We start from the raw sequence: 16642 nt of genomic DNA, 5'->3' as shown, positions 1-16642 counted from the left end.
ACCAGGGCACAGCACACGCAGACAGGCATTTGACTCACACTCGTTGTACATAGACTCCAGTCCTGAGGGCGTGTGTTGCAGGGCTGTGCACTCCAGCTGTGATTTACAGGCTGTTTCTGACAAGGTTGCAACCTGTGCGGTGTGCCTTTTCCTTACTGGGGAGGAGACAGCCTGAAAACTGCCTTCATGATCATGTTACAGCCCTAAAGATAACACTTTTACAAGGGGCGAGGCGTGAGACTGGCTCGTGAGTAATGACATTAAAATTGTTTTCAACGCAGAGAATTCAATTTCAACATCACTAGATACCTTCATCATTGTGTACATCTGCAGGGGCAAATTTTTATAACATTTAGAAATAACAGGATGTGGAGGTCATCCATATCAACTCTGTCCTCAGTAACTAGTATTAAAAGGTGGGCTAAGTTGGCTGCACGTCTTGATGTGCGTATTTAGATATTGTTTTACTCAAAACAAATTTACAATATAATATATAACCTCTGATGAGAAATGTTTAAATATATTTACTTTACATACTGTACAATACCGTTATTCAGCTGTGAAAGTAATGAGATGCAAAGGTTGAAGTGGGAAAACAATAATGTCAAGTGACTTCAAAATCTGACTTAGATCTGCATTCAAGAAACAATATGTGAGAATGATGCTGCTGTAACTGTTATTTTCTTATTAAAATAAGTGTTAAATAGTGCTGTTGTGGTGTGTTTGGCCAGTAACCCATATCTCTTCTCCCCGAGGTGGTCCTGAGTGAGCTTACTAGCAGCTACAGTTAGCAGCAGTTAGGTGTTACCCGTACTAGTGGTTATTCTTGCAGTTACACATTTAATGGCTTTCTTGGCTACTTGGAAGCAGAGAAAACAAGCCGCAGACACAACAGTGGCCTTTAAGGCTAACATGACAAATGTGTTAGCAGGCGTTTGCTTATTTGCACATCCAGCAAATAGAGCATTGATATAGAGCTGTGATTCTGGTTCAGTATTACTTTCTTTAGCTCTTCTTTTGGTCTCAAGCATCTGGCTCTTTAGCTGCTAAATGCTCCATTGTGTTAACCAGCTAACCGCTAACATTGTCTGTCTGCTGTTCAGTGCAGAGTATGCTGTGTACTGTGGGTTTCTAGATCTTCAAGCTAAAAACTTCTGACTGCTGTGGCTTGAAACGATGTCATGGCAGCTGTAACGTTTCTAGTGGTAAAACCAAAACAATGGGGTGAAAGAAACTAAAATGCTCACATAGTCATTAAATTCATTTTTGATATAAGAATACGGATGACAAAGCTGTCAATAAAAATACATGCGTTTAGACGTGGTGCCAAATAGCTTTAGAAATAATTGCAAGTCATAAATCTGCTGTCACTTTCAATCGTTTGTGGGTCATGTGTTCTGCACAGGTGCTCTGAGGAGACACCCACACCAGGCCATGACTGTTGTCAGCCTGTGACAGTGAGCAGTACTAATAAATGGGGGGTCAAAGGGCTGTCTCATGCTATGTGACATGCTGGCTAAAGTGGTGACAGCACGGGAGCATGGCCGCGATGAGAGCGGTGGATGGACAGCTCTGTTGTCATGCAGTGGCACTCTGCAGAGCTGTGCGGAGGCATGCAGGAGGTGAGTGACAGTACTATGATGTGATTGGTCTCACCACTTCCCAATTGTTCCCCTGTCACTGATAACCCCAGTGACCCGGGACGAAGGAAGGAAGGCCATCGCTCTGTTTGTGGTGGTGGGCTTGTCAGCTCTTTGTCCTCAGATAACTTATTAACCCACCAAGTCCGCCGCGAGAAGAATGATTTCTCACATGGCTCGCCGTATGGTTAACCCAGAGTAAACAGCTTGTCAGGAGTCCGTCTGTGGAAAAGCTGAGATAGAGACGAGGAAGGAAGGGTATTATTTGGTCTCCATGGAAAGTGAACACAAACCTGCCAGGATGAAAGAAATCCCAACTTTTCGGTCAATTCAAGCTTAACTTATGCAAACTGGAAATAAGCCCATTTGCAGCCATGAATACAGAGACAATCTGTTTGAAAAGTGGACTCGTATTAGAAATGATACCTTAAATCTAAGACAAAAGGTTGACGATGTCAGAGTTTTGGGAAATAGTCACGTTTAGAACAGTTTTTGCAAAAACAATTCAAGCAATGATTCTTAATAATGAGAAGGTCAGGGGAAGAGAAGGGTGAATTCACAACTGATAACGACTACACTTTGATTCAATGTGTACACAGCCAAATAGATATTACTGTCACGATAGCACTGGAAGCGGCCATTCAAAGCAGACGAAGCGAGCAGTGTTGGCCGTCTTTCACTAATTAACCCAACTGTCGAGGCCTGCGGGGCTGCATGTGTTCAGGACAGACAGAGACCGGAGACACACCAGAGTCAGCCAGGGTCACCCCACACCTCGGGCACATAGCTGATGTCACGCGTCTGCCTCCTTAATTGTGTACTGTTCAGCCTCGCCAGTGTCACTCGGCATGCTTTACAATCACTTCAGCTGTTTCACTTAAAGGGGTGAAGTGGTGAAAATGGGCTGAATTGTTTCATGTGCAGGGAGTCCGGCTGCCTTAAGGCTGGAAGCTGAAAGACGAATTTGACCCGCTGTCTAGAGGTCTAAAAATACCTTGACTCCCGCTAATATGTAAAGATGTGGTTGTATGCGCGATGGAGACGGGGGAAGGAAGCGCTGGAGAAGGGCGCTATGGCTAAAGACTACTCTGCACACTATGAGAGAATCCTTTGTGCAGCTGTAGGTTGAGCCGTACAGCTCCCATCATCAGAAACATCATGCAGAGTGAAAAAGATTATAAACCTACACACAGCATTATGATATATATAGGATTTTTAATTTGTTAGTTAATGCACAGACATCACCCTCATTCCTGAAGATTTTTCTAGAACTTTCCACCATGAAAACGTACAGGTTACTGTGTTGTCAATAAGGTGTTGGCTGGTACGCAGACAGTGACCCGGAACAGACACAAAAGCTGTAAAATGACGATGAAATGATCCAGAACGATTATTGTGGGTCGTCTGGTCATTTGTCACTGCGTTTGAATACTGTGGAGACAACAGAAGCCTCTAACATCAGACGGCATTAGAGGGAAAACACAGATTAGGCTGTCATTTGTACCTGTGATTTTAGTGCATCTTTTTCAATTTAAGCATACGTGCATTTAAATGGGTATTTGGGTGCATTTGTTGCACTCACTGCAGGAAAAACAGCCTCAGGTTTCACTTTAAACAGTGGCAAATTGCAAGGGCGTCATTTGTGTCAGTGGCAGGGACTCATTGTTCAGATAATGTCATGACAACTCACAGCGGGTACAGAAAATTTGTCACAAGTCATGTTTTCCTATAAGGAGGGCTAGTAATCTTTTGAAATGATACAAGGACTTCACAAGGGCAAATAATTTATATGAAAGTTCCATAAGCCATCACAGTACTGAAAGGCTGTCACATAGTGTTGAAAAGCGGTGGGGACGTAAGGACTGAGATGAAAACATATGACATTTTAGGCAATGTAATAAGGGCAATCCATGAGGTCAGAAAAGATAATTACGGCTTGAAAATTAATGACATCAGAATTGATTCAATCAAATTTATCAGTTAACATTTGTGTGTGCATGCTATTTAAAGCACACTTTTACCATATATGCTTTTTAAAAAGTCATGGGGACAAAACTGGTAATTCAACAGGACACATCCCCAGTGTCCAATACAAATGTGGTGAAATGTTACAAGTACAGTCATGCAGGTGCTGTACTTCAATGTATTTTCTAAAATATCTCAATGTTTTCACCGTACTATTCACATTTTATATTGAATTAAACCTCTACTGTATGGCATTTAAGAGGGAAAATAGCTTTTCACTCCACTTCCTTTGCAGGCACTAAGACCAGAGCTGGGTAGGAACGGCAGGAGGCTGAGGGAGATGTCAGTGAAGCATTTGCAATTGGAGAGATCATGAGTGTGAAATAAAAATTTATCTAAAAAAAAAAAAAAAAAAAAAAAAACCTTTGACAAGTTGTTGTATTTTATGAAAAACTAAACCAGTCAACAGGCTATATGAAGTCATTAGGATTAGCTCCTCATTGACTGGATGTAGTGCAACAGGTCTATTTGCTGAGTACCTCTGCACGTTTATTGAACGACATGTTACTGTCAGGGATTTTACTCGACATGACGGTGTTCTTGCATCGTTTTTTCGCGTCTCACTGAAGTGTAAGACCTGAATAATGTCAGTACATGTCGACTGTCCTCGTTAGACACTGGTCGAGCTTGACGCCGTCAGTTGGGCGTCGCACGGTGGCGGGCGCCATCTTGTGGCTGACGACAAATACTTCAGTCTTGTGTCGGAGTCTTCGAGGTCCCTTCACACAGCTGGACAGAAAACTCAGTAAGTAATATTATTCTGATATGTCCACGCAAAAAACGACCTTAAGAGTACATTAGTTCAATTTGTGTACTGTTCTCAGTCAACACAGCACTGTAAACGTCGACACAAGAGTCCATTTCTTCTTCTTGACAACCAGCTCTCCGAGCTGTAGCTAATAACGAGGCTGGCGGCAGCCATAAGAGCCAACCTGGGCTGTTTACATGAGAAAGGCAGGCCTCAGTGTGGGTCAGGGACAGTAGCCTGGAGGTAAAGGCTAATATCTGCACAGTCGACTCTCTGGATTTTGACATGACCCCCAAACGGCTCGAGCAGTGATACTGCTGTGTGTGTTGTCGGTGACATTTCAGGTGAGAACAATGAGGTTTTGTTAGTTCGCCTGATCAAATCTCACCATTGTCAGGAAGCATAATCCCCCTGAGTGCCTGCAGGCGCTCCCTGTTGTACTCAGGATAAACCACAAAACGACAGGTATAATCATTTTAGATTTCATTTTGGGACTGGACTAGTTTACGGGTGTTTTGAACCAGCGTCGCACTTCATTTAAGAGCAGATCTGCTCGAGCAACAGTATTCAGGCCTGTGAATGCAGAGTGTACCCTGGAGAAAAAGTGGAAAAGTTATGAAAAAAGGTCAATTAAATCTGATTTAAAATAATTTAAATGTACATTAACTCTCCTGTTAAAAAAGACATTTGATTAAAATGGGATCCCTCCCTCTAAAAATAGTTGTTTTAAAAAAGTTTTCTGAGTGTTTCCCTTTCGATCACCAAGATGAGGTCATAAATCACCACTTTATAATTTCCGGACCATTATTTTGTTGGAAATCACAACATAATGTGCACAAAAGTATAGGCTTAAATTGAACAGAAATGGAAAAATTATAACGTTATGTTACGTTGTGTAGATAATATTTTTATTTATCTGATAAACACACATTTTTTCCTCCACGTCACTTTACTGCACCCTTGATACTGCCGCACGTTTCCTCTGAAAAAAGAGACGAACACTTACAGAAGCTGTGTCACAACCTGTTCAGTCTGCTCCTCAGACAATTAGTAAGCTGAGAGTAATTACTGATATATTTAAACCCAGTCTAGTTTTGAATCATTAGTTCATTCTTTTGCACATATATGCAGCAAAACTGAAGTACTTTTTCCCTCTTTGTCTCAAATAGTTTTGTGCTCTCTTCTAACTCTCGGCAGTTAAGCCTTCTGTAAAGAGTCTACGTCAACCTGTGGGGTATTTGTCAATTGCCTAACAGCCACCATGCTTTTGTAAACAGTCCCCAAGATCCAAAATAGAGATCCTTTGTCGACTGTTTTCTCCTTTTCTACCCTTTACTTTGCCATAATTACGACTGTGCACCCCTATTTGACACATAAGATGCCACCAACCGAGAATGCTTGGTAACGGGACCAAACACAAACTCCTCTCTGTTTAAACATCATGTCACTGAGCTGCCGCTGAATGTGCCTGTTTACTGGGCTTTGTTTAATTGACGCTGAATTGCCGGGGCTGACATGGAAAACAATTAGGGTGAAATTCGGTCGCATTAGCCAGTGTGAAACAGCCCAAACAGATTCCAATCTTAACTCCAAGAAGTGACTCATAAGAGCCTAATCCTGTTGATGGAAACAGAATCCCACCCGTGTCAAAACGGCCCGCTGCCCCAGGTGCAGCAGTCACACAGGCCCTGGCTTGTCTCCCTTTATCACAGCTGATGAATTGAGAGGGCCCTCTTGGGCACACAGCCCAGGCTCTGGTCTGGCTAATTAGAGGGTCTGTTTTCTCATAAATATCTATAGTGATGAAAATTAGGCAAATAAAGGCTGTAGTTAAAGCCTGTGAAAGTGTGAGATGCAAATTCTGAATGTAGAGTGACACTGTGGAAGAAAACCTGGTTAATGCGTATCTTTAAATGGGAATGCTTAAGTTCTGTGACAGCCTCAGCTTACCTGCTACTGCAAAACTTTTATTTTGTAGAACCCACAAAATCCCCCACTCTTAATACAATTAATTCACCAAACAGCGCTGTCAACAAGCAGTAAAACATATCATGTAAGTGTTTTTTGCCTTAATTTACCAATGGGAGAGCCTCAGCCTTACCCAATACACTCATCTACCATTGAGGTACATTAGGCATCTGTTAAGTACAGTTTAACAGTTGATAATGAGATCAGGACTGATAGGTTATCTTGGTATCTCTTAGTGTCAGTGACATTCTGACAGCAAGGACGGTCCCGTAATCACATTGTCTTTACTAAGTCTTACTGATAGCTGTAAACAAAGGCTCAAGCTCTCCTCAGATAAGATGTACCCCCTAATGGTAGATTTCACATTTAAGCAGAAAATAAGACCTGATTCAAACCTGACATCTGTGCCGTAATTTCAGCTACCAAGGAGCTAAAGGGTGGCCCAGTGCTCACCAGGATTTTGATTTTTAGATTTGAAACTTATCGTCATAAAGAAGTAAATGTACATGTGAGGAAGACAGATCAAGTTAGATTTCAGCCAGGACAAGCAAAGCAGTCACAGAAAAGCAGGAAGAGATTGTTGGTATAGCAAAAACCCTAACCATAAAGTGCATAATTAAACTTTCAGAAAGTAAGCAACCTAAGCTCAAACATCCTTTTTCTTATTAGGTGTTTTTAGCTAAGTCTTATTGCATCCAGTGCATGCATTATTGCAACTAAGAGGAGTTTTGAGCTCAGAATACAGTAGTCTTTTGGTTGCTGCTTTCTTAGAGTTAATTGACAACTTCTTAACATTTACAGTTCCGGATTTGGTGCAACCAAAAGCTGGTCTCACTGAGCTAGATCACCTTATAAACTAATTATTGAAGAACCCCACCAGCCATGTTTTAGGAAAACATAAAAATACTCTTCTTTAAAAATCTATAAATATGCAAATATTTTTTGTTTAAAAAACCAGACCAGATAAACCATCTTGTACTTCACTGAAACGCCCATTCTCAGAGTCTGTGAACTGTTGGTTTTAGGTTCACATTACAGTCAAGGTTGCACATTGGGCCATGATTGACTTCCAGACTGATGCTGAAACAAACGCTGCACATGCATCATTCTGCTCAGTGACGCTCAGATATCCAAGTGAAAGGTCAATAAGAGAATGTAAAATTTGACTGGCAGTAAAGTAATTTGCAGTACATGAAAGTATACCTTTTTAGAAAGAAAAAACAATTTAGTTTTTTTTATACGAAATCAACATGGCTATTTTTGTCCTTTTTTTGTCATTTAGGTTTAGGTGAACCACTTGAGTCTCACATGATGAAGCTCTAATCTCATCACCTCATCATTCTGGCCCTCCTGCTGCTTCTGGAAAGATTGAATCATGGGAAAATTTCAGGTCCATTGTCACCCTGTGACATCACACCAGAGAGGTATCAGCTGACCGGCACACACATCGCATGACCCGCATATAGTGAGGGTCTCACTGTTGTTAGAATCACTTCTACATTTATTGCGTTGAATATCTTCAAATAGAATGAATTAAAACAAAGATCTAAAACAAACTTAGATATTACTTTCATCAGTTTTATGACAGATTTCAACTGTATGTGCCAGATAAATAGTAAAATCTAACTAATGTGTAACCAGTTAAGCAGTTTGCCAGTGCAGAGTCTATTTAAAGTGCTGGAACATTATGCCGCTGATAGCTGAGAACACTGCGTGTAATACGTGATCAGAAGCACCGCTCTATATTTATCAAATCATGGGGCTTGCTGCGGTGAACGCTCGTGCTAAAGAACGCCCACCAAAGGGCATGCAACATGGCGCAGCTGAGGCTCCAGACTCCCTAACCCTACACCTCCACCTGTAGACCACAACCACAGCTGCAGCAGAACAGGTAGGAAACCTGCGTGGACGTACAAGTACATATGCAGACAGCTTTAATTGAACCTTCACTTTTATTTAAAGAATGGTAGTTTTGGCTTACTGGCAACTTTTCTTATGTTATGTTGCTTTAGATATAGTTGCATTTGTTTTATATTGCTTACATCTTGTTGATAATGCTGCAAAATTGTGTATAACTACAATCAGCATTCAAATGTTTGTTTAATAAGATAAATTGTTTCATTGTTCTAGTGATTTATTTATCTTGTGGCAGCTTAGGGTTGAGTATTAATGCTTGCAGTTTTAATTCCGAAAATCTTTAAGTTTACAATGCTAAAATTATCTGAAAGAAATACAGCACAATTTCTATTACCAGTGATTACTTTAAAAAAAAAAAAAAAAGCTCTTTTTTTATTGATTTTGCAGGTTGTCGTATGCTCTTTGATTCAAAATGGAAGACTTTGAATACAGTGTGGAGATCTCTGACCGTGACTGGGAATACTTCTTTATGGAGTGCGAGGAGTGTAACCTGCTTCCTCCTTCGTTAGCAGGTGTGGATGACTCGGGGATGAGTGACATTGACGATACAGGGTCAATTCTTGCTAAGAGGGCTCAGAAAGTCAACCCAACAGCAGACTTTTCAGAGTCTGAGCGGCTCATCGACGGGCCTCCAGACTGTGAGGGCTCCCCTGTAGAGCATTACCTCAGCAAACACGGCGTCGGTGGAATGGAGAGTGTTCTCTCGGGCAGTGAGGAGGATATACACCTGCAGTCTGTCAATATATTCTTTGAAAGGCTGAAAAATGTTACAGAGGCTGAGATGCTTACTGAGCCAAGCCAAGTGAGAGCTGGAAAAAACAGAGAGGTAATACAAGAGGAGAAGTGCTGTAGTGATGGGCAGCAAGCCAGTAGCACTGCTTTGCCAAAAAACATCCCCAAGGTAAACGCTCTGCCTGCCAGGGGTGAAACAGCAGTTGGAAAGGAGACCACGGAGTCTGTCGACACTATCAGCAACCTAATGAAAACTATAAAAAAAGATGAGCCCGGTTCCAACATGTCCCCAGAACCTGCAGCCAGTAACCCAGTGCTCAAGGCTAACAAATCCGCTCACCCCGAAACCAAGTTATTAATCATAGAGGAAACCTGCACAGAAGCCACGGTCAATGACGCAACACAGCGTCAGAGTCAGTCTCATGACTCACCGGATGGGGTTGAAACAACACCTCACACTGATGGAGTAATAAAAGTGAAAATGCACACACCTCAGGATTGTGTTAAACGGGAGGATATGTTAAGGTCCACTCAATTGAACCTCAGTAAGGAGTGCAGCCCCGATTCATGGAGTAATCTGGAAATGTTGACAAATGTTAAATGGAAGGAAGACCTGAATGTTTCACAGTCAGACGCTACATGCACAAACAAAACGGGGAGCCAAGAATCTTCTCCATCTGCCTCTGTCAAAAGGAAGAGGAGGAAGAAGAGACGACTCAGCGTTGAGCAGGCTGAGAGTGTGCGGGACTCTGAGGAGGAGCAGAATGTTTGGAGAGGAGGATCTGAGGATGTTAATGTATTTCATTTAAATGAACCACGACAAAATGTTATGTCTTCTTTAATTGCATATTCAGCCACCAGCAGTTTTCCAGTGAATGTATCTGCTAAGGAGATGAAAGAAAATGATCTTTCTCACTATAGCTGTCAATTTGACAGCCATTGCGAATATTCACCAGAGAGGGTTTTCCGACCGGGAAAACGTGAAGGCTCAACTGCAAGCAATGCAATTAACAATAGATCGTTAACCCAACTTAGTCGAACTGATGACAGTTTAATGCCAGCATTTAACAGCAGTGGTAATGTTGCAACACATTTCAGGCTATGCAGCAACTTGCAGGTTGAAAAATCAACTGGTCTGAATAAACAGCCTTCAATTACTGAAAGTGCAACTGCTAAAACAGGCCGAGACAGAGAAACAGCAAACTATGGACGAAATGACACCAATTATAAAATGAATCACTCTGTCTTCTGTTGTGAAAACGAACAGTCATGTACAGCAGAGGTCAAATCGCTAACTCACAGTATTTTACAAAGCACAAAGTCAAATGACCCCATTGTGGAAGTTGGCCAAAGTGACAAACTATCCGCTGCTAAGTCAGTCCTGGCTGAAGAGGCTGGAAATTCTGGCAGAGACACCCATGCTATGTATCAAAGAGACACTGAGCCCCAACAACAGCTGGAAATTGACTGTCACTACAAAGACAAGTATAGCTCCACACTGGAAAACGCTCACTTTCGTCCATCTGCAGATGCTAGTACTCCTAATACAAAAGCCAAGCAATTTGAAACATCAGCCACCAGCCATCCATTGCCTGTTAAATACTGTCTGTCTAACAGCCCCTCCAAGTTAGATATAGATGTTACTGGAGAGCAAACAGAACATCCGCTGGTACTTCACACAGTAACCGCATTGGATGTTTTATCAGAGAAAAACAAAACAGCTGAGAGAGCTCAACTAGAAGCTTATCAGAATGGCAATCCATTTCTATCTGGTGAAATTAATCCAATAGGCAAAAGTTGTAGTGAAACCAAATCATCAGTGTCTGAAGATTTTCTAACAAGTCCCTCAGATATAACACCAATATCATCCTGCTGCACTCTGGACACAGAGTCTCTCATGTCACTCTCAAATAACAATATCACAGATATGTCCGGAGGTTCTTATTCATCCATCAGTCAAAATGATTGTGAACTTCAAAGAGATAAAACATCACTAATACTGGCAAAACTCAAGGAAGGAGATGACATATCTGGACTCAAAAGTCAGTCTGAATCGGACAATGCAACAGATTCAAAATGCTATTTAGCACTTAAAGCAGAGGATTCCATCACAGTTTCTCAAGCGGAACCTGAAAATGCACCAGATTCAAAACAATCAGTGTTCGCAATGTCGTCTTTTTGGAATGAGATGGAGAAGCTGACAATAAACGATATTCTGGGTTTACGAATGATCAGCAGAGCTACTCCACCGGGCTCCCTCCCACCTTTACAGGAAAGAGAGGAGACTGACACACTGACTATGACAGATTCAGGGTTTTTGGATGAGCCCAAGCCTCCACACACCACAGAGGACATGTCCTGCTATCCTAATTCCACAGAATCAAGTTCAGTCTATTCAAGAGGTGTTGCGTGGGAAAGTAAACCTGTCTCGATGAGTCTGGGTGCTGATATATACACTGAGAACATGATGTTAAAATCACTTGGTAACATTTCTCAACCAGTCCTACCTGGAACTACTCAAACATGCCTCAGAAGGATTTGTAAAAATGTAAGCATGCACAATCTAGAGGCCCTAGAAACTCTCAGCTACACATGTAAAAGCCAAACTTTACAAACCTCAGATGATGGAGAATTAGAAAAAGTAGAATATATCACTGATGGGCATGTGCCCAAGCAAGACAATGACGCGGACTGTTTAGCTTCATCTGTGAAAAACAGCTACAGAATCTCTCTCACAGATATATTTCAGTACCTCTTTGGTGGAAATAAATCAAACCCCGAACAATCAGCCACAGATAACGTAACCACCTGCTACACTGAGGGAAATTCTGTTCCAGAAACTTATGATCATTTCTTCTCAGAGTTTGATACAGAAAGCCTCTTCTACCCTCTCATCACAGCAGATCAGGCCAAAGACGAGCTGGTTCCCGTCTTTTCGTACTCCCGCTCAGCTAGTAGAAATCTGCAGTACCCTGAAGCTTATGATCACTTCTTTGCATCTTCGTCTTCAGACGATTCTTCTGTGGAGTCTGATGAAGAAGATATCTGCGGTCCTGTGAGGGTGGTAAGCAGGTTCAGCCATTCGTCAAGTGCATCAAAGATTTCTACAGACGTATATGACAATTTCTTCACAGATGGCGACCTGAGTCAGAATTTCTTTTGGAGAAACGCATTCTCCTTCAGGAATATTAGTTCTACTGGATCTACAAGTCAGAGGCAGACTCCCCCAAACTCTCTTGTACCTGTGAGGCAAAGTGGCAGAATCCTTCGGAAGACGGGTCATGCTGTAAATGTTCTGGGAAATCAGGATGTGGTATTTCCTGATCATCTTCTCTACCACCTGGAAGAGAGGATATCCATACAACTAGCACAGCAGCCTTTCAGATACGAGGATTTGCAGACAGCTGTTTCAAATCCAAGTAAGTCTCGTTCACCTAATGAAGCATGATTGTAGATAAGAATTAGGTCTTAACAAATGCTGTTACAGTCATTTTGGATATTTATACTGTGGTGAAATATGAATGAAAGTCCTTTTAACAGAGTTGAAATAGACATTTCTTTACGAATTATTTTGGTTTCATTTAGATCCCAGTCAATTAAGAAAACTTTTATTGTCCATGATAAAGCAGGGCTGTGAGTGTGTTTATACAACACACAGTTACAGATTCTATGGTCTGCACACATTAACACAAAATTGTGTCAGGATTTTAGAAATTTCAAGGAATAAAGGGAAAAGTAAAGGGAAAAGCCCTAAACAAAACATTAGCACCATCACTGAAATTAAACATCGAAGATGCGTCCTCTCTCACGTTGAAATCAGTTAAAGTGGAAATTGCACACATTTAAGTTTGTTTACAGGTCTACAGCACCTTTTGAAAAAAAGTTGTATAGTTCAAAGCTTTTTAAAATCAATCTTTATTTTATATGGCGCTTTTCATACAGCAAAAAGTACCTCAAAGTGCCTCACAGAAATAAACAAACAACAGCAGAAAAATAGAAACAGCAAAATAAAAATAGGAGAAGATAGTTAAAAGAACCCAAACCCTCCCACCCCTTCAGACATGGACATACACAGAGACATACACAGTCATACACACACTCACACATATGCACGCGGACACACACACACTAATACACACCCATACAGTAGCTGTCACTAAAGACACATGGCTGGGCAGCGAGACCTGGTGCGTGGAGAAAGCTACCTTTCAGGAGCTAGAGGCTTTAGGCTACATCAGTAACTACCATAACTCATCTGAATCTTTGACCAAACTGTCAGAGATTGAGTTGCATTGTGGTCAATGTAGGCAGCAGTATTTACAAGGAAGTAGAATCCATGGAATGGAAAAAGACACACAGACAAAGACACACAAAATGCTGGTGGTTTATTAGTCCATTCTTTATACCAATTTATCCTTATGAAAGCTTCCACAGTATGCACAGGGTAATATGAGGGAGACCTTATGATTTTACAGTGATAATCAGACCTCCAGGAGTACATGGCTTTGCATACTGGTTAACTTAAGAGTTATATAGTTATATTTTAATTATTATTCAAATTGAAAGGAATTGTAAAAGTGTAAATGTTTTCATAGTGTGTAAACAAATTACATATTTGTTTATTTAAGTATTCAACAGGCTATGTTAATTGTTGCCAAGGAAACGTAGCTCTTAGTTCAGCTGACATATGTTAGAAATGATAAATAACGTGCAACTCATTAAAGTATAAGAGTATTTTTGATACCGAAGTGGCTAAGGTCTGTAGCAAAGCTAACAAAGGTAACTGCAACTCTTAAATTGTATATACATGTACATTTAAAAAATGTATAAAAATAAATGCAGCATTATGGTGCAAAAAATAATATGGCCCATCCCATCCTATTCACCAGATATAGAGAACCATGCTTGTTTAGTACAGACCCCAGCAAAAATCACATAATTTAATTTTTTTCAGTGCAAAGAAATCATGAAATCATAAAATCATGACTCGTATCACAATCGCAGTATTTAAAAACAAATCTCAAGACGATGTTTTTGCATGTTGTTCAGCCCTTGTTGATTAAATGCGTGTAACCCTTTTCCCTTAAGCTCAGCATGTCTTCTCACATGTGTACAGTTGTAATGTAGGATATGTCATCCATTCGGTCAGCTGTTACAGTCCTGACTGGGACGGACTCTCTTACCTCAGCTGTCACTGACGGGACTGCAGGCACGTAGTGGTGAAAGCCGAGAGCATCGGTTATACGTGATAACTTGACTTCAGTCAATGAGTGTCTTCGCTAAGCTGCCTGTAGAGCGCTCTAATTTATGTTGAGCTGTGAGAAATGAAAATACCTCAACTTGAGGAGTCTTTGTGTGAATTTAAATCCTTCTTCCAATGTGCTGTAATTAGGATAACAACTTACAAGCTACTAATATAGAATCCAAACTGCAGCAGTTGCCTGTGAAGATTATGTTTAATGCTAGTCGAGTCATACTTTAGAACATCAGTAGCATCAATCAGCCTTGTATGTTTGAGTAACAGTAATCTGTGCAGGTGCTGGGATTTGAGCAGGTCAAGGTGTAACAGAACAGGAAGTCTCATCGTAGTATTGGGGGCTTGTGCTCAGCTGTTGGTGTGTGATTGCCAGTTATAATACCCTTGACCTCTCGATGGACAGGTGTCTAAGAACACTAATTAAGGAGTTTTCTATAATACACTGTCACTTTGTTTGAAGGGTTGGACGCCTCTTTCCTGCCTCTCAGACAATCAGACATGTGTCTGGTTTGTATTGCATTTGCTTCGTGGGTGTTGAAGACTGCAAACCCACAAGTTGGAGATGCCTGGAAGGCTGGTATGTGCATTAATATGTTTCATTATTGTACTTTTATAAAAGAGAAAACCTGCAAATGTCCCTTTTAGCGCTTAAGACTAATTACAAAGCTATACATATTTCATTTGTTTGAATTTTATATTGAAATCAATTAATTTGAACATTTTAAGAATTGTAAGGAAAGTGACAGTATTCTCAGGCTGTGGGATCTGTATAAAGGCTGTAAAATCTTATACTAATTAATGAGGAAAAATCTAGAACAAGTGACTTTTTATTGAAAAGATACATTTAGTGTTGGAAGGTTGGAAGGTTTCAGGTTGGAAAGTCTTGTAACTTGATGACTCACTTTTCATTTGTAATCTCACACAGTTCTGCTGGCGAATGTGAGTGCTCTGTCAGCAATCCGATACCTCCGTAAATACGTCAAGATCGAGGCAGCAGCCAGTGAGAGGAAATTATATCTCACCGCCCCGTCTGAGTCTTGACACCTCTGCCTCCCCATACGTCACGCTTAGAATGAGACATTTTTCCATGAATGCCTGATAAGAGTCACTGCAGGACCTCAGTAATAATTTCTTGATGTGCTGCTACATGTTTGTTTTACGTATTTACACTGAAACTGAGGATTTTGTTTAATAGCTGTGTCTCTGCTCTTGCTAAATACATTTCACTGTCATTTTAATGTCTGGAAGCATTCACATGAAATATAAAACAACCAAAGGCAAGACAAGTGTATTCCACAGAAAGAAGCCTTCAGACATTTGTACATAGGGTATAAATATATACTGAAAGAAGATTAGAAGCAGGTTCATGCCAAGCTGTACAGAGTTGAGATGTAAGATGGAAATGTGATAAAAGAATTAACATGATGCACTGGAAGAGTTTGAGTCTGTTTGTTCACATAACATTCGTTTGGCAGATGCTTTCATCCAAAGTGCAATAATGTGTTCAATATTTCTAATAACTATAACTGATCATATTTAACAAAAGATATGGTAATTTCACAAAACACTGTTAGAAATGTATGATTCATTTTAGGGACTGTATCCTTGCCAGTATCAATTTTATTAAGTATGAAGGGCATTTTATTTTCATGGTGGATGAATAACAGATTCGTAGACTGTACAGTGTTTTGTCATGTATGTTGCTCTGTAAACTGTTGATGTTTCAGTAAAGGCATCCCTGACATGTGTGCTTGGTCTTTTTTTTTTTCTAAAATGTCTAAGATATTCTTTTCAAACACTAGGGGGCAATGTAACCTCATGCAAAAACCTGGAGTATCACAGCTGAGTGAGTTCTAGTTATTTATAATATCCAATTTCCACTATGATGATGATGATGATGATATCAATTTTAGTTCAAGTAGGTATTTATTAGCATAACAAATGCTGATTATATGGTTATTAAACATTGCTAAGTACTTACAGGAGATATCCTCTTTTGAAATGATACACATTGTTCCCCAGCAGGTAGCAAACTTGAGCTGTAAAATATAAAGTGTCCTGCTTCTGAGCACACACAAAGCTGTTACAGTAATCTCACAATACAACACTTAGCTGTTCAGATGTTGGTGCAATCTGCAAAAATAGTGCATGTCACAGCTGGAATATGCAATTCAAAATGAGTCAGCCATGGGGGTCTTGACTTGAATGAATTTGAAGAAAAAGCCCTACAGGGGAGTGGATCACTTGTGAGCGAAAACATGTTTGCTGTTGCTTGTGCCATTGGTTTTTCACAAAATCCTACTAGTTTGTTATTTTATCCATCTCCTCCATCTCTTGTAGTTTGTTTTAAAACAG

The 16642-nt window shown here is 40.6% G+C and overlaps 1 protein-coding gene across 10 annotated transcripts; it reads left to right on the top strand.

Annotated features, from left to right (window-relative positions):
• Positions 1-4128: 4128 nt before the first annotated feature.
• On the top strand, positions 4129-16036 carry perm1 (PPARGC1 and ESRR induced regulator, muscle 1). 10 transcript variants are annotated; one of them, XR_005076183.1, is made up of 7 exons: positions 4129-4410; positions 7664-7805; positions 8172-8272; positions 8686-12094; positions 12165-12449; positions 14748-14864; positions 15213-16036. XR_005076183.1 is itself a non-coding variant. In XM_037104863.1 (6 exons), the coding sequence occupies exons 4-6, from the start codon at positions 8828-8830 to the stop codon at positions 15326-15328; spliced, it is 3855 nt and encodes a 1284-aa protein (XP_036960758.1). In that variant the 5' UTR covers positions 4181-4410; positions 7664-7805; positions 8172-8272; positions 8811-8827; the 3' UTR covers positions 15329-16036. The 10 variants fall into 10 exon arrangements, 8 of the variants coding, with proteins under 8 accessions (XP_036960760.1, XP_036960759.1, XP_036960761.1 ...); XR_005076184.1 differs by lacking the exon at positions 8172-8272 and having other exon boundaries at positions 4136-4410; positions 12042-12094; XM_037104863.1 differs by having other exon boundaries at positions 4181-4410; positions 8811-12449.
• Positions 16037-16642: the final 606 nt, after the last annotated feature.

The sequence above is a fragment of the Acanthopagrus latus genome, chromosome 7 (assembly GCF_904848185.1).
Source record: "Acanthopagrus latus isolate v.2019 chromosome 7, fAcaLat1.1, whole genome shotgun sequence".
In the NCBI taxonomy this organism is placed as follows: Eukaryota; Metazoa; Chordata; class Actinopteri; order Spariformes; family Sparidae; genus Acanthopagrus; species Acanthopagrus latus.
The sequence above is the reverse complement of the archived record's forward strand: the minus strand, read 5'-3'. Positions and strand labels throughout refer to the sequence as shown.

Excerpts from the sequence above, each read along its gene's own strand:
- perm1 (XM_037104859.1), top strand. The coding sequence starts at position 8,711 with ATGGAAGACTTTGAATACAGTGTGGAGATCTCTGACCGTGACTGGGAA. Across the intron at positions 12,450-14,747 it reads GACAGCTGTTTCAAATCCAA|GGTTGGACGCCTCTTTCCTG; the intron begins GTAAGTCTCGTT and ends CTTTGTTTGAAG. Across the intron at positions 14,865-15,212 it reads TGGAGATGCCTGGAAGGCTG|TTCTGCTGGCGAATGTGAGT; the intron begins GTATGTGCATTA and ends AATCTCACACAG.